At 36.0% G+C, this 22,137-nt stretch overlaps 1 protein-coding gene across 21 annotated transcripts in view; it reads left to right on the forward strand.

Annotated features, from left to right (window-relative positions):
- Positions 1-22,137, forward strand: part of LOC123674454 (CUGBP Elav-like family member 4) — a 645,081-nt gene that overhangs the window by 515,581 nt on the left and 107,363 nt on the right. The window contains exon 1 of one of the 21 annotated variants that reach the window (XM_045609311.1): positions 13,516-13,731. The exons of 19 other annotated variants lie outside the window; for them this stretch is intronic. In XM_045609311.1, the coding sequence (XP_045465267.1) occupies positions 13,678-13,731 (54 nt within the window). In that variant the 5' untranslated portion in view covers positions 13,516-13,677. Of the gene's footprint in view, positions 1-13,515; positions 13,732-22,137 lie in introns of those variants that run through there. One more of the 21 variants, XM_045609321.1, reaches the window with a different exon arrangement.

Here is a 22,137-nt window from a genome sequence, read left to right on the forward strand (position 1 = left end):
TCTGAATCTGATCGAACATTATTCAAACTCCAGAACATGACTCTCGCCGCCTTATTTATCCCTTTCAACCTTTAAGACCCCGACGATATTAATGGAATTAACGATTACATGGATGACCAATTATCGACTGCGTCAGCCCAGTGCCATCCATCAAGCAGGCGAGAGAAGAGACGCAACATTGTGAGTGAGGCCCAAGCCACCCCAGCCTGCCGCGATAAAGGATCGAGTTTCGTGTCACCGTAATAAATTCCGCGAAAATGATATGAAAATCAGTTCCTTCCTCTCGTCTCTTCCACTTTTCGGGCGAGGCAACAAAGCGGCAGGAGGAAACATCAGTGTCGAGCTCGGATCACCGACGTCCATGATTCATATTCGGTGACCCCGGCGACGTCGGGAGCGTGAGTTTCCTCAAGAGCGCGGGATTGGCTTATCTGCAGCGCCCAGCCTCCTAGGATCACGGGCCTGCGACATGAAAAATAACGACTCTAATAATGCTATCAACGTTCGTCCGAACACAGCGCAAAACTAGGAATAGTCGACTTATATAACAAATCGTTGTCGGCCGTTCTGAGTGCCGGCGATGCTGGAAAATTAGTTGATGGCTATGAAAACGCATTATGATTCTCTGAGACGTGGTTTTCTTTCTGGAAGAGTTGATGGCGGACCTTCGTTCTATGTTTAGAGGGCTGTGATCTGGTTTGAACATATTTTCCCATCGTTTCGTCGCCAATGTATGAAACTCTCGAATTTTGAACCAAGAATAGTCTTGAACGACAAGGTTGAACTGACATACCGACAACGAAATATTAGTCGATTTGTGTCTGCATCATAAAATTTTCTGTATTGGACATGTCAGCTGAATTCTCATCATTTGCGGAAGGTTTTAATTTTCTGCTATAATAAAAAATCTGCGGCTGAGGCACATCGAATGTTTTCAAAAACCTATTATGAGGCCGCTGTTGGTGAAACAACGTGCCGAGAGTGGTTTCAACATCGATGATCAGCATGGCGGTGGAATAGAGAAGGTTTTCATAGATGCAGAGTTGGAGGCATTATTTGAACAAGACTCGTGTCAAACGCAACAAGAATTGGCAAGACCATTGGGAGTGATGCAACAAGCCGTTTGAAAATGTCTGAAACTCATGGGAATGATTCAAAAACAATGAAATTGGGTGTCATTCAAGTTGAAGTCGAGATATATTAAACGGCGTTTGTTTGCTTGTGAACAGCTGCTTGCAAGGCAAAGACGGAATGGATTTCATTGATTGCATTATGCATGTAGACGAAAAATGGTTTCATTACAATTATTTCAAGCGCAGATAGTGATGGGGGATATGCCAGCCATGCTTCCATGTCGACGTCCTAACCGAATATTCACGATTCCAAGGTCATGCTAAGTATTTGGTGGGACCAGCTCAGCGTAGTGTATTTATGAGTTGTTAAAACTGACTGAAATATTCACAGGCGATCGCTATTGGACGCATATTTGAAAGATTAACGGCCGCAATACAATGAGAGACATGGAAACGTTGAAATGAAAGTCCTACTCCACCCGCTGTATTCTCCTGACATCGCTTCCTCGGACTATAACTTGTTTCGATCAATGGCATACGGCCTGACTGACCAGCACTTCCGGTCTTTTGAAGAAGTAAAAAATTGGTTTGATTCGTGGATCTCTATAAAAATGACCAGTTTTTTCAACGCAGGATTCGTACGCTGCCCGAAAGATGGGAGAAAGTAGTGACCAGACAATTCTTTGAATCAAAAAAAATATATAACCAGTTCTTTACAATAAAGCCTCGAATTTTTGAAAAAACGGCAGAAGTAAAGCTGTACGCCTATGTACATATTTCAAATTTGACGTTTTCATATCAATCTTTCAACATTGGTTGATTGATACCGCAAATAATATAACTGTATGCCATACCATGTATATTCCACAGTTTTTCAAAATCGAAGACAAAATTAAAAAGTCAAAAAGAGACTCAGTTGTTGATGTTGATTTCATCATAAAACTTGTGCATTATCACATACCTAAATTGAATGGCCTAAATATTGTTTGTAAACTAGAGACGTAGATATCCCAGTATGAATGTGAGATTGTTTTGAAGACACTTGAATCAAACGCTAATTTTTGTTATGCTTGCATCAGAACATCGACCACAATCCTTAGATTTGGTTCACTTCAATTTCTGTTCACCAGCTTATTCAACAGTTTATATGATCCATGAAACAAGGATTATAACACAGATATGTTAAAAAAAAGCCAGAAACGAACCATACCCAACATAATTCGTGAAATCTATCAGATTAACATGGAAGGGAACAACTATCGTCGAAAACGCACGTATCCTACCAAGATCCACTAGAAATTGAACCAATTCCATAAGCCCGAAATGACTGGGGCGGGAGAGAGCACAGATACGAGCATTGTTTTTGCATCCGAACAGCCCCTGGACGCTGTCGGCTGTGTCCCAGTCACAATTAAACTAATTAGCCGTATGGCTGTTCTGCTACATGTCCACAGCCCGAAACTACGAAGCTGAAATTTGACAATTCCGTATGCGTGCATTCCGACCGAGAAAGCCGTCCAATTATTTCAAAAGTAATGAGTGAATCTCTTCGAAGAATACGTGATCTCTCGAAGACGCAACTTTGTTGATTGCGTAGAGGGGGTCGATAACCTCATGGGAAACCCGTCATCAGACTCGAAGGGATGGGGGTGGAGACAGAATCGACTGTGTGATTGTTTTGGGATGGTTGGAATAGCAGATGTGTGTAAATACTTGGACTCCTAAATGAGAGCAATTGTTACTGCCCTTTCATACGAAATTTACTGGGAAAAGATATAATTTCAATACTTTTTAGTTAGTTTTTTTTGGAGCTGGACCAGGTTTGTATCAGATTAATTGCTTTTGATTCATATCGTTTAGTCTTCTTGTAAGATTCCCTCAACTATCTCTTCTAATACTGACAGTTTTGTGGGTATATTCACCTGTCTTATTGGACACAAATGTTTTGCAGTTTCCCATATTTTTGCAAATTGTTCTGTTCTCATTCCTCCAATGACTATATTGGTTTACGTTATTTTTTCTTTTCTGGGAATCTTCTGTAACATGAAATTTGTTATTTGTCCTTACCTTGAGCTTTTCTGATTTTCAATTCCTTCTTTTTCTTTAGGTCTTCATTCGGAAATTTGGCAATTATCAAAGCTTCACAAAGTTCTGATACTGCAGATCTAAACAGTAGAAAGTTGTTGCAATTGTACCATTCTCTTAAGTTCTTCAACCATAAGTTCCTTATTATTCTTTCTATGGGTCTTTTGATCATTATCTTTCTCTGGATAATAAGCTGTAGCAACTGTTATTTACCTCCTCTCATAATATGTCCCGGGTATTGCAGCTTGCGCTTTTTAATAGTCAGTACCAAATTTCTTTCTTTCTGCATTTTTCGCCATACCTCACTCACTCAATCCGGTACATCTACATTTCCTAGATACTTCTTCAATCTCATTTGGTGTTATTGGATTTTAAATGTTATTGCAATCATGTGGTTCCAACATCATTTCATCATTCTTTTTTACTTCTTCTTTCAATTTTTCATTTCCAACTATAACAATTTTTTTTAATTGAGCTTGAAGAAAAAACAACTTTATAACACATCGAACAGAGCGGATCTCCGCGATTGAAGAGAACTGACCTACCTCGCTAAACCTAACCTGCTGTTCTAATGTTCCTATCATCTATTTTCCCATTAACCATTCGACACTTTTTTGTTTGTGACTCTTTCACGATTTCTGTAATGTGGTTTTTATGTATACCTATGTCTTTGGTATACCTATGTCTTTCATAAGAAAATCTCATATTGTTTGATAGGCGAAATTAAATTTCACTCAATATATATACCTTCGTACAGGGTTGTAGTCGACCAGTTTTCAAGCTTGTAATTTTGTAATGTTGACTTGCTTTTTCAAAATCTTCTCAGCCTTTCCTTTCAGGAAATCTGTTACAGTTTCACATTCTGAGTTTCTATAGATATGGAAAGCAACAATAAAAAAAGATTTTCAGGTCTAAGTTTTTAAGATGTTCTGAAGATAATCTGTTACGGTGAAAGAACTTGATCTGTGAGTTTTTCCATCGTGAAGAAATATTAACTGAAACCTTATGGTCTTATACATCATCGATGTTTACACGAACTAATCGTCTTGTCTGCATGTAACAAAAATGTCCGAGGGGCACTTCCCGAGACTAAAACAATGCAAGAATGTAGTTTGTAAAAAAACTAAAATTCCGCATCACAAAAAATTTCGAGATATGGATTATACTCCCTTTTAATATCAAATCTACATAATCCAAATCAATTTATGTGTTCTTTTTTAAACCCCAACCCTGCTGTCTCTTTTCCGAACGCACATATCCTTCCGATGTGTCGGAGATAATACAGATTGTCATTTGTCCGGTTGACCACTGTTCGTCCAGACACTTTCCGCTGAATATTTCATTCGTCCCTCATATGCATTTGCATAAATATTCATCGGAACGGTCTAAACCCCTTCATAGTCAGTGTAATGCAAGGCAGCTTTTCTGTTCGTTCTTCGAATGATCCACTCGTTCAAGAGTAAAGCAGTAGGTCACTAACCCCTAAGCGTTCACCCCTCAGACAGTGGCACGTGGGACGGTATCCCCTTTTCGAAGGGGTAGTAGTCGGAATATAAATCACGAAATTGCTTGAATTTCAAGCTGGGCATACAAGGACGTTTTGCACTCTCACGTACCCACAAAAGCTGAAAACGACATTTGCAAATCTTTTTTTTTCCTTTTCGGATTGGAAATCGCCACAATGATATGCGTTTATTTTGGTTTCTTCCGTGTTTTAGAGTGGTATTAAGTAGAGAATGGTTCGAATCAGAACTGCAACAGAGAAAGAATGGAAAGAGCATGTTGATGTTTTCTTTTATTTCATGTTCGAGTTATGAACAAAAATTGGAATTTTTCATTTTCTTCATTTTGTCAATAAATACCGGTCCTGGCGCATAATATACAATCTGCTTCAAATATTCCCATAAATAAAAATTTAACGAATTGAGATTTGGTAGATGTGGTGACCATGCTATCATCACCCTTGACCAATCCATTTATTCGGAAAATTTTCACTTAATCAAGCACCTACTTGTTTTCCTCTGTGTGGTGGTGTACCTCGTATTGATACCACATACTTCCAACATTGTTGAGTTCTAGACCATCAATGGAGTCGAGAAGGTTGTTCTTCAAACAATTATACAAATCCGCATTTAAACGATCATTTTTTATAACAACTACTGGCATCAAATCATTGTTGAAATGCTCTCCCCAAACTTTGACACCATAACGTTGCTAAAGTCGTCTTGGTTTGAAAGGTTATGAATTTTGTAGTGTCCATACATGTTTATTATGATTGTTGTTGATACCTTCGTGAAACAAACCTCGTCAGATTACATTATAGGCGAACTAAATCATTTTTTTTGTGCATGTTGTTGAAGTACCCATCGACAAAATTCTAGTTGTCATGTAAACATATAATGAACATATTTATGTTCATTCCTTCTGCAATTCAAACGAACAAATCATTTCAAATTCTTGGAACTTCTGAATATATGTTCATAGGAAAAAAATGTTCGTAATGGTCATATCTATCATTCGTCAAAATGTTTGTAAATTGATATTTTGAAAAGGACTTCTTTTGAAAGCAGAAGAATTCAATCAACTATCATGATTGCTTGAAATAGCTGGACATACATTTTCTATGTTGATTGTGATATTTTATATCATTTGAATTGGTATCACTTTTTAGTTTCCCTTGAAAATACTCGTGCTCTTATATTCCGCTAGATAATAGACGTTATTTAATCACAGCTTACCGGACGAGTCATACTTCAACCGATAAACAGCCTGGATTCAGATAATGAGGAAAATGAATACTGTGGGTAAATGCTAAAGTGGTTTTTGCCATATTGCACAAATATTGATCCACTTTTTGGGTTGAATGTGTTTTTGATAAGCATGATAAAATCCATACTATCCGGGATACCAAATGTGAGATTGATGATACCTTCAATTCTTCCACTTATTATGTTTCCATTAAACATCCTATGTAGGTCAATTCCATCGTATTTCAGGAGTAATATTCAAATGTTTATTGTATTCAATTTTTAAATGAAAGTAAATGGACTTCAACAGGTTATGCCATGTAAAATGCTCCAAAACAATAAATATTTGATATGAATCGAATATCCGAAATTATGAAAAAGAAGGTATTATACATATAACAATTTTCATCAGAATCAATAGTGTATAGGTGTTTTGTTAATATTTGTGAAGACTTGCTAAGGAATTTCAACTCAATAAAATCATTACCATACACCATTTCATCTAATATAAATGTTGACGCTCATAGGTGTTCTTTGTAAGTTCAAGGTTAACTAAATATTGATTAGTATATAGACTCAACGCAATATGTGGTATTCGATTCTTCCTCTGTGAATGACAACTACAATGGTTGTTTATATTATAGTCGTTAAAGCTTTCTCATTATATTTTCTCTGTTTGTTACCTTCGTTACAGAGTAGGATTTTGCGAGACTTATTATTCGAATGAGTTATTTGATTGGACATTATTCAAGTAAAAACGTTGAATATACCAAAAAAATATCACATCTCGCAGACAATTTATCAATTCTGGAAAAGGTATCTCCTCGAGCGGGACTCGAACCTGCAACCTCCGAATCACTAATCCTCTGCTCTAACCAATCGAGCTACCCAGGAAGTTGCAATTCTTCTCTGTATGCAAAATTGCATCTTCTTCGGTAGCTCGATTGGTTAGAGCATCGGACTAGTGATTCGGAGGTTCCGGGTTCGAGGCCCACTCGAGTAGGTACTCTTTCCAGAATTGAAAAATTGTCTGCAAGCCGTGATATTATATTCGTATACTAACCCATAGACATTGAAACCATTATTTTTGTTAAATATACCTTCTGATAGGTCATAATAAAAATACTGACTGTGGAGGGAACATACTCTCACCCTGTATATGATCAAAAAGACTTTTTCATATCCGTCTAAGTTAAAACCATTGAAACCCCCCTCCCCTGAAATGTTCGAAAGCCTTCAACTCCTAAAACCCCGAACAGGCCAACCTAGAATACCTTATCGAAAAAATCTAATCGGATTAACCTCTCACCCTTATGCGTGAAATTGGGACCGCCAAAACCAACTAAAACAACAGCTATTAGTCGGCAGCGCAGAAGAAGGATTGGTGGTGCGTGACCCGACAATGAATAACTCATGTTGAAACTTATTAGATTAGCCATAAAATTGTATAACCTGCAAGTGAAGCTCTATGGTCGGCTATCTCAGTCTTAAGCTTTATATTCGACTCGCACGAATGCTACAGTAGGAGTTGGCCCATTGATAGAGACTGGCGCGCACCACGCCATATGGGGGTGTATTTTGCGGGTGTCTGAGACACCTGGCCTGAATTTTACGACCGGGGGTGGCTGGTTTTATCTTTATCAGAACTGTGAAATTGACCTTTCTCTGCATCAGACTGGATGGATTCGACGATTTTCGACGCATACGAATTACCGAAAAATGAAAAGTTGATGTCTTAGGTCCCGGAATATAACACTTTAGGGGGACGTTTGAAGGGGTGCATCGGTCTCTTGGAAGTAGGTTATCTTCATCTTCCCTATTTGTTTGAAAGTTTTTCCCTCTATTTGGTTTTGGGGGAGTATTTTGCGTTCATGTGAGGGATGAATTTAGGATTAGGCAGAATCGGTTTTGGTGTCGAATTTGTGCGGGAAAAATTGGTACGTATCGATTCCATATGTTGAGATGTTTAAGCGACCTAGCCTTATAGGGGATGGATGGAATTTTTTTAGTTTGAAGCTTCAATAATGAATGAAAAAACCTTGAGCCGGTTTCAGCCGGCAGATCAAAGTGTCAAGTTAACAGCTTTGTCCGTATCAAGTTTCTCAGATGCCAATCACTAAAAAATTTGGTTATCTACCATCAATTCAATGATGGAAACAAAGTAATTTGTTGTTACCCTTGACCATGATTCATGAATTTGAAACTTTCTAGATTATTTCTTTCAGAATGAATTCAATGTCCTCAATACTTATTTCACATAGGGGAAATAAATCTTTTATTTCCAATTTCCAATGTTAAATGTAATGTTTATGTTAAATCTTCGACATTTCCTTTTATAATAGATTATATCCCTACTCTGCGATGGAATAACTATATTGGAACATGGTTTTAACAAAGATAGTTTTTCCTCTTCAACGTAACCCAGTTCATTTCCAAGATCATTGAAAGTCTCAAGCAGCGATGCAGAGTTTCTTGGAACTACCGAAGTCCCACAAGGAAGTAACCTTGGGCTAATTCTATTCATAATTTTTATTAATGATTTAGCCGATTTAGCGGACTGTTTTCTACATGCGGATTATTTCAAGATGTACGTTTGCAACGAGTTGGAGAGTGGTGTCGAAAAAAAATCTATTGCCTCTAAACACCGCGAAATGTAATGTTTTTCTTCGTAAAACAAACATATCTTTCTGACTTAGACAAAAGCAAGCGACTTGCTCCAGCGCCTGATGGTTTTGACATATTATGACGTGATTTTTGATTCGAAACTTTCCTTTGTGCCACTTTGTCTGCTGCAAATGAGATGTACGAGTTCATAGCGCAAATTTCTCTTGATTCTCTTCTCGATTCAAACATCGGGCTCATTTTTATCCTCGTGTATGATAAATTTCATGAAATACTCTTTGAACATGGTACTGTTTTTATTTCCGTAAACGTTTGCACAATGTGAAATACCTACATCATCTCTGCTACAAATGCTCAAATCGAGAAAATCGTAATGACTATAAAAAAAATTTTTCTTGGAATGTGTAATGTGGAATATATAGAAAGATATTTGAAATACCTCAACAATAAATAGCTAAAGAAAAACTAAGTAGAGTTTAAAACAGATCAACAACAAAGGTCGTTCATGTGATGAGTTTTTAACTTCGAAAGGTAGATGCTCCCGAAGCTTAAATATATGCTATTCAAAAAAGATCAGTCTGAAAATTAACTCGATCTAAGCTCACCTCAGCCTCTCGCAGTCTCCAATAAACAGGTTTACCCGTTTGATGTCCCATTAATTTCTGATCCATTGTCGTAAAGGCCAAATTTGTAGCAGAACCATCAGAATGGCTGAAAAATATTGATGGGAATTTCTGCGCCAGCGAGTATATACCTTGAGCACTGAACCCTGCCCCAATAATAAAATCCTAATTATATTCCCCAACCAAATTACTTTAATAAAATTTAACGGTTATGCAAGCAGAACCGTAAAGTGAATTTAATGGGTTTCAGAGTGGATGCTTAATATTCTCTAAACATACTGACATCAGTATTATCTGAATATATGCGTGCATGTTGTAAAATTCCAGCATAAACCTTTTCGGGACCATAAATTTCCAATATTGCGTACTAACACCGTGCCTGACTCTTTGCGTGTGGTCAATGGACCGATGTACTGGATGATGACTCCTCTCATAAATTTCGAATTAAATACAGGATGACGGAAGTAGATTGTGATACATCAAACTCGGTCTGGAGAGTGTCTAATGGAGGTGCTCCATCACAGGAAACACTTGCGTGTTTCGGAATAATTTTGTTAAACTCACGTGGGCTATTCAGATTATTTTTTAACATTTGAATACTTTATTTTCTTGCCTCCCAGAAGATTAATCAATTTATTGATAGGTGCGCCCTCTCTCAAGGATTGTAGTGTTTCATCCCGAGGACTAGTGATTTGATTGACAGTGTTCCCTGCCTTATACACCTTTCATCTCCATAGCGGAGCATGGGACTTTGTCGTAGAACAGTTGGGTTTATGCCCCAAGCGGTTAAGTTTTTGTGAAAGATGTGCAGCACACAACGACATCTCTCGGACCATTGAAGAGTCACTTTACTAGAAGTGATCATTTTGGAACTTCGAGAATATTCACATGAAATCATGGCTAATATTTGAGTAATTGCCTGATAAAAGAAGTAATGTTTGATTTTTATTGATTATATTATTTTTGAAATTGAGAAGAAACTAAACTGACAATAGCACAATGATCAGTCTAAGCATCTAATATTCTTGAACAGAATAGGATGTATATGTATAAGATGAATATAAATCACTGTCATTCAGAATCACTGAAATTAGGGGTTAGTCGCAGTTGTCAGAACAGAGTTCCTGCCTCAGTTCATTTTTTCTTTGGCAGAAAATTACTAGTATCTCAGATATTTTTCGAACTGTAATTCAAAAAAGATCTGAAATAATGAAGAGTATCTATACTATCATCTTAGAACCATCACTTGTTAGCTAGTATATTATGTAAGTCCCACTTAATTCTCAAAGAAAATAAAAACTTATCTCCTCTAGCATCTAAAAAAGTTATCAGAGTAGGGTATTTCAGTTACTTTTCCAAAGAGTAGAATTATTCGAAAAATGACACTTAAATATGTATAAACCAGAGTAGCTATGGATAAAATTCAAGAAACCAGTCAGAGAGAGTTAACTGAAGATCCTAATTTGGAACGGTATAACTAAATCATACATGATGTTTACAAAGTCTTTATACTCTCATGGTCTTTCGCAAGAGAAGTATAGCTAAATGTGATCTCCAGCATCATACAATTCACAAGAAGACACAGAAAAGAAAACACAACTGAACGGAAAACTGGAAAAAAGATCTTGTAATCTAATCACCATATTTTGAGTCAGTAGCAACACAATTCGGAATTCACATTGAATCGTTAAGATCTACCGGTTAAAATAGCAAAAATTGATATGTATATGAGTACAAGTATCCTGATCTTCTATCTCAGTAAGTAAGGATTGCTTTCATAATAGTTGAAATTATTTATCGTTAAAAATGAAAGGTTTTATCATCTTGTTAGATCTTAAGGAAAAATTTTTCACTCAAAAAGCACTCTCAAAAATCAAGTTCTATTCATCGAAAAACTGTGTAATAATCCTACTCTTTCGTGTAGAACACCAGTGTTCTTTTTTCCTACCAATACAAAACTTTATACGCAGTTTTCTCTCTCAATCAAGTTTCGGTATTCTTGCTTCACTCGTTTCATTTAAAGCACATTTTCGAACTATACCGTTCAGTATTCAGCGTTGTGTCATCCTGAAACCAACCCCAATTAAACTTTCACTACCACCTGTACGTCACCCACCCTGATAAACCAGATCAAAAGGATGAGGGTCTCGTGTAGTTCAGCTGATTTAACGTAGACCTTGGAGTTCGGGCGGATGGTATAAACATGCGTTTAAAAATAATCCCCCTTTTCCAATCAAGTTGACCAGACGAATCGACGCAAAGTCCGATCAGTCATCATCGGAAACTCTATCGATTAGTTCGCTTGTGTTACTGCGAGGAATTCCGATATACCAGTCGAAAATTACGAGTAGTTTACACAGATGTGCGGCATGTTGAGTGCAGCCAGATCTATCATAACTTCGCTGTCTTCCCTGGTATTTATGTAAGTGTTCTTGGCACGTGTAATTTCGAATTAACATTTTCCCTATTACTGACGATCAGAAAGCTGTAATGGAAAAATACTAAGTGATGTGTGAACAAAACTTCAATAACCTCAGCATTCTTACATCTCACCTGAACAAACTCTTGTGGTTTTCTAAAGTCATTTAATCTCTTTACCCAGCTCTGTATATTCTATCATCTGGCGAAGACGAAAATGTTTGCATATGGATATTTGACTTTTCTTTCAATTTTTCCAAACGCTTCATCCAAATAATATGCCCTAAAAAGCAAACGTAGACAGACACTAGTTTAGATACTTCAATTCTAATCACTACCCTTGATGGTGTCGAAATTATCAAATTAATCATGGCAAGATACAACCTTCATAAACGTTTCGAGTTTGTTTGATCAAAATCAGTGCTAATTAGTGAATACTGAGAGAAATTTATTAAGAATTCACTCACTATTCGTCGTATTGTAGACAAATTTTGAAGTTTGAAGTCTGAATTTTTTCACACGATGCAGGAGTATCAGCTCTAAGTACTGAGCTATAATTACACTCCCAAATATCTTGGAGTTAACAGGATTTATCTTTGAATTCCGAGGTCCACTTGGAAATTTTGGTTATGAAATTGAAGTCGAGGCATAAATAATGTACTTCATCAATAAGCTGGTTCTTTATGGGATGCTGATGCCAAAAATCCTCGTACACCAGCTTTGGCCTTGATGTTTTCTGCTGTTGAATATTGTTGCTTAGCGCATGTTTATAAAATTGATGCACAGCTTAACGTTTCCATGAGAATTATCAGTTTAACTATTGGATCCAACCTTCATATTGGTGCTAGAACATATACTGCCGCTTCATATTCGTAAACAGGTTGCAGTCAAGAAATCTTGGGATAAATTTCATTTCTACCCGAACTTATAATTCCACTGTACCTCACCAGATACTTGAACTGCCAGATTGAAGTCACGTAAGCCTTTATGGATTGACACCTTCCTTCAATCTAATGAAAGTGACAAGGAAATTTGGCATTCGGAATGGAGTTCTTGTAATGTCTTCACCAAAAGTCTAATCGTTGATTCTTCAAAGAGACTTCCAGGTTTTAATCTTTCTAGGAAGTTTGGTGTACATTAAATCGACTTCATAGGTGTTGCAATAGTATGCTCTTTGAATGGCATTCTATTGAAAGCCTTGGTAGAAGAAACCATTGACCACTTCGTGAACAGTTGTCTAATTTATAAATTACATGGTGGTTTCCAAGCTGTCCATTCTGTTCCAGATTGATAAAATGCCTATTGGAAAACCCTTGACATCATAGCACAAACAGGGACGGAGAAAATGATCATTGTCGGCATTGCCAAAATTTCAATTTTGGCATATAACAATACAAGTTGAAAGAATACAGTTCACTGCATTATAAGTTTCTCAGAAAATGATAAACGCAATGTGCCATCAATTTTCCTTTCACTCTCAAGTTTATAAAGTTCCAGTTTAGGTATCACCACATTCTCCCATCCTCCACAATAAGAATTACCTGTCATAAATGACGTATCACTGAAATATTTAACGAATAACATTATTTGGCCCACGTAAATCTCACAAACCTTCCCATTTAGTCCGTAGCAAATTTATATTACGTCATAAACGCATCCTCATCGAAGGGACCAACACGGCACCGCATCTAATCACGTGTGAAAACTTGGCGCAGCACATGCACATCTGAAAACGGCGTACACACGGGCCATTTGGAAAACCCGATGATCGGTTCAGGTGACGAGAATCTTCAGGTCGTCGAACAGAGAGGCCCGTCTAAACTGCACATCTCATTGCACCTACCCGATCGATGCAAAGCGTAATGGCCATAAGAAGTGCGTGCCGTAGACGCGTGCCATTGGCTGCGTCGCTGCAGCCCTTCACGCCGCTCACCTCGGCTTGTCAGATCGCTCGGCTCGCTCGAAGGGTGCGTACGTCAGGGCGCGAGGGCTGTTGCGTTGTTGCCATCTACCGATTCCACTCTAGTAGTGACGTTCGCCGGTGTGTGTCTCGCAGACGAGAGGTTTTTGTTTTTTCGCCGGTCGTTGTTACGTGTAACGGCAGTCCATATGGTGCAGGTCCTAGAGGTGGTCAGGTCGAATCCTTTCGACTTGCCCAATTTTGTAAGTATTCCTGTGAAATTTTTTTTGAAGATTGTGCTTGATTGGTATTCGGCGGCCGTTCTATGGACCCTATTGTTTCAACCCCCTCTTCCCCTCTTATCGCCGGTAGCCAGACGAGGGGAGATCAGGCCCGACTGGGACGTTTTTACTTTTTACTCTCTATGTTGATGGTGACGTGGGTTATGGCGTTTATTTGAATTTTTTTTAGTGGTGGATATTCGGCCTGTTGATGGATTTCAGATGAATGTAGTTTTTCGTTGCGAACTTAAAGGTTAAGGTTCAATTTTCCCAGATCTAACGATGTTCTGCACAAAAACTTATTTGACAAGACGTTTCGAAATCGAATTCGAAGAGTAGAATGGAAAGTTCAGTAAATTTCGATGAATTTTTTTCGGATATACTAAGAATATTTTAACGTTACTTTGAACCCTCACTTCTCTCTGGAGATAGTTCGAAGAGATTCCAAAAACTTCAACTTCTTCAAACATTTCAAACGCTATCGTCGCTATCACCTCAAAGAATTTTCTGACTCTTTTCTATCAACTGAGGTTCAGATGAATGTAGTTTTTCGTTGCGAACCTACAGAAAAAGTTTCAATTTTCCCAGAATTTTTTAGTTTGGAACCAGAACTAAAGATGTTCTGCACAACAAGTTATTTTACAAACAGTTTTGAGATCGAATTCGAAAACTAGAAAGGAAAATTCATCAAATTTCTCTGTATTTTCTTCTGATATACTTAGAATACTTGAATGTTACTTTGAACTATCACTTCTCTCTTCGGTGTTATATTCAATAAATTTGATTCCATCATTCAAAGAAACAACTTTCAATTATTTAGTCTAACTTATCTCCGAAATTGTAGTATTTTGAGTTCAAAAAGATTCCAAAAACTTAAATTTCTTTTAATATTTCAAACGCTAACTCCTGTTCCATTGTTGTATACTTGGCTGGTAAACCAACCATTTCGAATCTTAGTTAGTTTTTGTCTGGGTTTGAAAAGTTATATTCTGTCTAGCAACTGATTTATTTATATAATTTTATGTGGATTGGTAACGTTATCCATGAAAGCTCTAAATGATGTATATTTTATCACTCCTCATGTTGATTGAGACGTGATCAATTAAACTCAAAGAGTTGGTATAATTTTGATTCCATGAACTCCATAAATTCCATGACTTGAATATTCATAATGAAAATTGAATCTTTATAGCCGATATTTTTTTAAATCGTAAGAGGCAACATCTCGAAACTTTCATTAAATTTGTGACAGCCACTCAAATTATTCAGCTATTCTTGAGCTGAAACAGTTATTGAAATCGAAAACTTCATTCTCACAGTTCTATCTTTCATACCCTTCACGAATCACGAAATTTTGGGCAATCATCATTTTTTTTCTAGCCAGAAATGGCAATAGTCCAATTTGAGCATTCAAAATCAATTCACTCAATTTCTTTTCGAACACCTAGATTCTACTTTCAATTATCTAGGGATTCCTACGATAAAAAAAATTTTGTATGATAATACAATGCGAACTCGAGCAGCTACATCTGAAAATCAGGCTGTTGGCGCCATCTATTGGAGGCTGCTCGAGTTTGAACCCTATCTGATATTGGTTTGGCCACGTCACATTAGATAAACAACCGGCGTGAACTTGGCAGCCACTTTTCAGCAGCCGAATTCATTCCAGCAGCCAAACGACCAGTGGCGTCGGTAGAATTTAAAACTAACGAATCGATCTGTTTTTGGGGTGCAACGCAAGAATTTGCTTTTTGAGTTTACTTGAACGACTTCAGTCAAGTTTTTATGACATTTCAATGCACAAAATAATATTATAGATGAACTTGAATTGCTAATCAATGAAACGACGGGGTATATACAAGTATTTTCACGAATGAAATCTTGAAAAACGTTTAGCCAAATTGATATTTGGAATACTTACTCTTCAATAGAAACAGAATAACATATCCGAAGCCCATTGATTTGCAGGCCGTCTAAGGGGTAGTTTACACTTGTGAATTTTTCGAAATTTTCAAAAATGACCCTGTTAAAAATGTTTAGCCAAGTTCATATTTGGTATTCCTACTCTTGAATAGCTAAAGAATAACATATCCGAAGGATTTTGATTTGCAGGCCGTCTAAGGGGTAGTTTACATTTGTGAATTTTTGGAAATTTTCAAAAATGACCCTGTTAAAAATGTTTAGCCAAGTTCATATTTGGTATTCCTACTTTTGAATAGCTAAAGAATAACATATCCGAAGGATTTTGATTTGCAGGCCGTCTAAGGGGTAGTTCACACTTGTGAATTTTTCGAAATTTTCAAAAATGAATCTGTCAAAAATGTTTAGCCAAGTTCATGTTCAGTATTATTACTCTTAAATAGCTACAGAATAACATATCCAACGGATTTTGATTTGCAGGCCGTCTAAGGTGTAGTTTACACTTGTGAATTTTTCGAAATTTTTGAGAATGACCCTGTCAAAAATGTTTAGCCAAATTGATATTTGGTATTAGTACTCTTAAATAGCTAAAGAATAACATATCCGAAGGATTTTGATTTGCAGGCCGTCTAAGGGGTAGTTTACACTTGTGAATTTTTGGAAATTTTCAAAAATGACCCTGTTAAAAATGTTTAGCCAAGTTCATATTTGGTATTCCTACTTTTGAATAGCTAAAGAATAACATATCCGAAGGATTTTGATTTGCAGGCCTTCTAACGAGTAGTTCACACTTGTGAATTTTTGGAAATTTTCAAAAATGACCCTGTTAAAAATGTTTAGCCAAGTTCATATTTGGTATTCCTACTTTTGAATAGCTAAAGAATAACATATCCAAAGGATTTTGATTTGCAGGCCGTCTAAGGGGTAGTTCACACTTGTGAATTTTTCGAAATTTTCAAAAATGAATCTGTCAAAAATGTTTAGCCAAGTTCATATTCAGTATTATTACTCTTAAATAGTTACAGAATAACATATCCAAAGGATTTTGATTTGCAGGCCGTCTAAGGTGTAGTTTACACTTGTGAATTTTTCGAAATTTTTGAGAATGACCCTGTCAAAAATGTTTAGCCAAGTTCATATTTGGTATTCCTACTTTTGAATAGCTAAAGAATAACATATCCAAAGGATTTTGATTTGCAGGCCGTCTAAGGGGTAGTTCACACTTGTGAATTTTTCGAAATTTTCAAAAATGAATCTGTCAAAAATGTTTAGCCAAGTTCATATTCAGTATTATTACTCTTAAATAGCTAAAGAATAACATATCCGAAGGATTTTGATTTGCAGGCCGTCTAAGGGGTAGTTTACACTTGTGAATTTTTGGAAATTTTCAAAAATGACCCTGTTAAAAATGTTTAGCCAAGTTCATATTTGGTATTCCTACTTTTGAATAGCTAAAGAATAACATATCCAAAGGATTTTGATTTGCAGGCCGTCTAAGGGGTAGTTCACACTTGTGAATTTTTCGAAATTTTCAAAAATGAATCTGTCAAAAATGTTTAGCCAAGTTCATATTCAGTATTATTACTCTTAAATAGTTACAGAATAACATATCCAAAGGATTTTGATTTGCAGGCCGTCTAAGGTGTAGTTTACACTTGTGAATTTTTCGAAATTTTCAAAAATGACCCTGTTAAAAATGTTTAGCCAAGTTCATATTTGGTATTCTTACTCGTAAATAGCTACAGAATAACATATCTGAAGCACATTGATTTGCAGGCGGTCTAAGGGGTAGTTCACACTTGTGAATTTTTCAAAATTTTCAAAAAATTAGTCAGAAATGAACATCTTCTTGGACCGGTTAGTATAGATGTATGTAGGAAATCTCTGAATTGGTTTATACTGAGAAGGAGTGAACCAGTCAATTTCATTTGCATTTTTTGTGCACACCCAAGACGCGAAGATTATTTCATTTGCAGGTTGTGTATACGATCGTGTCATCAAAAATGCATTTTGACAACGAATGAAATAGCACGTGGATGTACCGTGAATGAAAAAATGAAGAACGGGATTTGTGATCTCTGCAGACTATATTAAATATGGAGATTTGAACCAATGATAAGGAAGTTGAATTGATAGTCGAACCGAATATATTTTTCATATGCCTTCTTGAGCTCAGTCCTCTCGATTAAAAACGATCTAGTTTTTCCGTAAATCAATGTGCTTTGGATATGTTATTCTGTAGCTTTTTGAGAGTACTAATACTAAATATGAACTTGGCTAAACATTTTTAACAGGGTGGTTTTTGAAAATTTCCAAAAATTCACGAGTGTAAACTACCCCTTAGACGGCCTGCAAATCAAAATCCTTCGGATATGTTATTCTTTAGCTATTTAAGAGTACTAATACCAAATATCAACTTGGCTAAACATTTTGGACAGGGTCATTCTCAAAAATTTCGAAAAATTCACAAGTGTAAACTACACCTTAGACGGCCTGCAAATCAAAATCCTTTGGATATGTTATTCTTTAGCTATTCAAAAGTAGGAATATCGAATATGAACTTGGCTAAACATTTTTAACAGGGTCATTTTTGAAAATTTCCAAAAATTCACAAGTGTAAACTACCCCTTAGACGGCCTGCAAATCAATTTGCTTTGGATATGTTATTCTGTAGCTATTTAAGAGTAATAATACTAAATATTAACTTGGCTAAACATTTTGACAGGGTCATTCTTCAAAATTTTGAAAAATTCACAAGTGTAAACTACCCCTTAGACGGCCTGCAAATCAAAATCCTTTGGATATGTTATTCTGTAGCTGTTTAAGAGTAATAATACTGAATATGAACTTGGCTAAACTTTTTTGACAGGGTCATTCTCAAAAATTTCGAAAAATTCACAAGTGTAAACTACCCCTTAGACGGCCTGAAAATCAAAATCCTTCGGATATGTTATTCTTTAGCTATTCAAAAGTAGGAATACCGAATATGAACTTGGCTAAACATTTTTAACAGGGTCATTTTTGAAAATTTCCAAAAATTCACAAGTGTAAACTACCCCTTAGACGGCCTGCAAATCAATTTGCTTTGGATATGTTATTCTGTAGCTATTTAAGAGTAATAATACTAAATATTAACTTGGCTAAACATTTTGACAGGGTCATTCTTCAAAATTTTGAAAAATTCACAAGTGTAAACTACCCCTTAGACGGCCTGCAAATCAAAATCCTTTGGATATGTTATTCTGTAGCTCTTTAAGAGTAATAATACTGAATATGAACTTGGCTAAACATTTTTGACAGGGTCATTCTCAAAAATTTCGAAAAATTCACAAGTGTAAACTACCCCTTAGACGGCCTGCAAATCAATGGGCTTCGGATATGTTATTCTTTAGCTATTCAAAAGTAGGAATACCAAATATGAACTTGGCTAAACATTTTTAACAGGGTCATTTTTGAAAATTTCCAAAAATTCACAAGTGTAAACTACCCCTTAGACGGCCTGCAAATCAAAATCCTTCGGATATGTTATTCTTTAGCTATTCAAAAGTAGGAATACCAAATATGAACTTGGCTAAACATTTTTAACAGGGTCATTTTTGAAAATTTCCAAAAATTCACAAGTGTAAACTACCCCTTAGACGGCCTGCAAATCAAAATCCTTCGGATATGTTATTCTTTAGCTATTCAAAAGTAGGAATACCAAATATGAACTTGGCTAAACATTTTGACAGGGTCATTCTTCAAAATTTTGAAAAATTCACAAGTGTAAACTACCCCTTAGACGGCCTGCAAATCAAAATCCTTTGGATATGTTATTCTGTAGCTGTTTAAGAGTAATAATACTGAATATGAACTTGGCTAAACTTTTTTGACAGGGTCATTCTCAAAAATTTCGAAAAATTCACAAGTGTAAACTACCCCTTAGACGGCCTGCAAATCAAAATCCTTCGGATATGTTATTCTTTAGCTATTCAAAAGTAGGAATACCAAATATGAACTTGGCTAAACATTTTTAACAGGGTCATTTTTGAAAATTTCCAAAAATTCAGAAGTGTGAACTACCCCTCAGACGGCCTGCAAATCAAAATCCTTCGGATATGTTGTTCTTTAGCTATTCAAAAGTAGGAATACCAAATATGAACTTGGCTAAACATTTTTAACAGGGTCATTTTTGAAAATTTCCAAAAATTCACAAGTGTAAACTACCCCTTAGACGGCCTGCAAATCAAAATCCTTCGGATATGTTATTCTTTAGCTATTTAAGAGTACTAATACCAAATATCAATTTGGCTAAACATTTTTGACAGGGTCATTCTCAAAAATTTCGAAAAATTCACAAGTGTAAACTACACCTTAGACGGCCTGCAAATCAAAATCCTTTGGATATGTTATTCTGTAGCTATTTAAGAGTAATAATACTGAACATGAACTTGGCTAAACATTTTTGACAGATTCATTTTTGAAAATTTCGAAAAATTCACAAGTGTGAACTACCCCTTAGACGGCCTGCAAATCAATGGGCTTCGGATATGTTATTCTTTAGCTATTCAAAAGTAGGAATACCAAATATGAACTTGGCTAAACATTTTTAACAGGGTCATTTTTGAAAATTTCCAAAAATTCACAAGTGTAAACTACCCCTTAGACGGCCTGCAAATCAAAATCCTTCGGATATGTTATTCTTTAGCTATTCAAAAGTAGGAATACCAAATATGAACTTGGCTAAACATTTTTAACAGGGTCATTTTTGAAAATTTCCAAAAATTCACAAGTGTAAACTACCCCTTAGACGGCCTGCAAATCAAAATCCTTCGGATATGTTATTCTTTAGCTATTCAAAAGTAGGAATACCAAATATGAACTTGGCTAAACATTTTGACAGGGTCATTCTTCAAAATTTTGAAAAATTCACAAGTGTAAACTACCCCTTAGACGGCCTGCAAATCAAAATCCTTTGGATATGTTATTCTGTAGCTGTTTAAGAGTAATAATACTGAATATGAACTTGGCTAAACTTTTTTGACAGGGTCATTCTCAAAAATTTCGAAAAATTCACAAGTGTAAACTACCCCTTAGACGGCCTGCAAATCAAAATCCTTCGGATATGTTATTCTTTAGCTATTCAAAAGTAGGAATACCAAATATGAACTTGGCTAAACATTTTTAACAGGGTCATTTTTGAAAATTTCCAAAAATTCAGAAGTGTGAACTACCCCTCAGACGGCCTGCAAATCAAAATCCTTCGGATATGTTGTTCTTTAGCTATTCAAAAGTAGGAATACCAAATATGAACTTGGCTAAACATTTTTAACAGGGTCATTTTTGAAAATTCCCAAAAATTCACAAGTGTAAACTACCCCTTAGACGGCCTGCAAATCAAAATCCTTCGGATATGTTATTCTTTAGCTATTTAAGAGTACTAATACCAAATATCAATTTGGCTAAACATTTTTGACAGGGTCATTCTCAAAAATTTCGAAAAATTCACAAGTGTAAACTACACCTTAGACGGCCTGCAAATCAAAATCCTTTGGATATGTTATTCTGTAGCTATTTAAGAGTAATAATACTGAACATGAACTTGGCTAAACATTTTTGACAGATTCATTTTTGAAAATTTCGAAAAATTCACAAGTGTGAACTACCCCTTAGACGGCCTGCAAATCAAAATCCTTCGGATATGTTATTCTTTAGCTATTCAAAAGTAGGAATACCAAATATGAACTTGGCTAAACATTTTTAACAGGGTCATTTTTGAAAATTTCCAAAAATTCACAAATGTAAACTACCCCTTAGACGGCCTGCAAATCAAAATCCTTCGGATATGTTATTCTTTAGCTATTCAAGAGTAGGAATACCAAATATGAACTTGGCTAAACATTTTTAACAGGGTCATTTTTGAAAATTTCGAAAAATTCACAAGTGTAAACTACCCCTTAGACGGCCTGCAAATCAATGGGCTTCGGATATGTTATTCTGTTTCTATTGAAGAGTAAGTATTCCAAATATCAATTTGGCTAAACGTTTTTCAAGATTTCATTCGTGAAAATACTTGTATATACCCCGTCGTTTCATTGATTAGCATAATTGAAGTTCATCTATAATATTATTTTGTGCATTGAAATGTCATAAAAACTTGACTGAAGTCGTTCAAGTAAACTCAAAAAGCAAATTCTTGCGTTGCACCCCAAAAACAGATCGATTCGTTAGTTTTAAATTCTACCGACGCCACTGGTCGTTTGGCTGCTGGAATGAATTCGGCTGCTGAAAAGTGGCTGCCAAGTTCACGCCGGTAGATAAACATAATTTGGAAGTTTCATCACTCTCTGATAGTTAGATGATAAAAAAATAAATGTATGCTAGAAAATTGAAACGACTATTATATACTTTCAAGATGTGGAAAATAACTCTTTTTTTCTCCTATGAATTCATAGGCTCTTCAAAATATATGTTCTTCCCGTGTTTTTC

The sequence above is a fragment of the Harmonia axyridis genome, chromosome 3 (assembly GCF_914767665.1).
Source record: "Harmonia axyridis chromosome 3, icHarAxyr1.1, whole genome shotgun sequence".
In the NCBI taxonomy this organism is placed as follows: domain Eukaryota; kingdom Metazoa; phylum Arthropoda; class Insecta; order Coleoptera; family Coccinellidae; genus Harmonia; species Harmonia axyridis.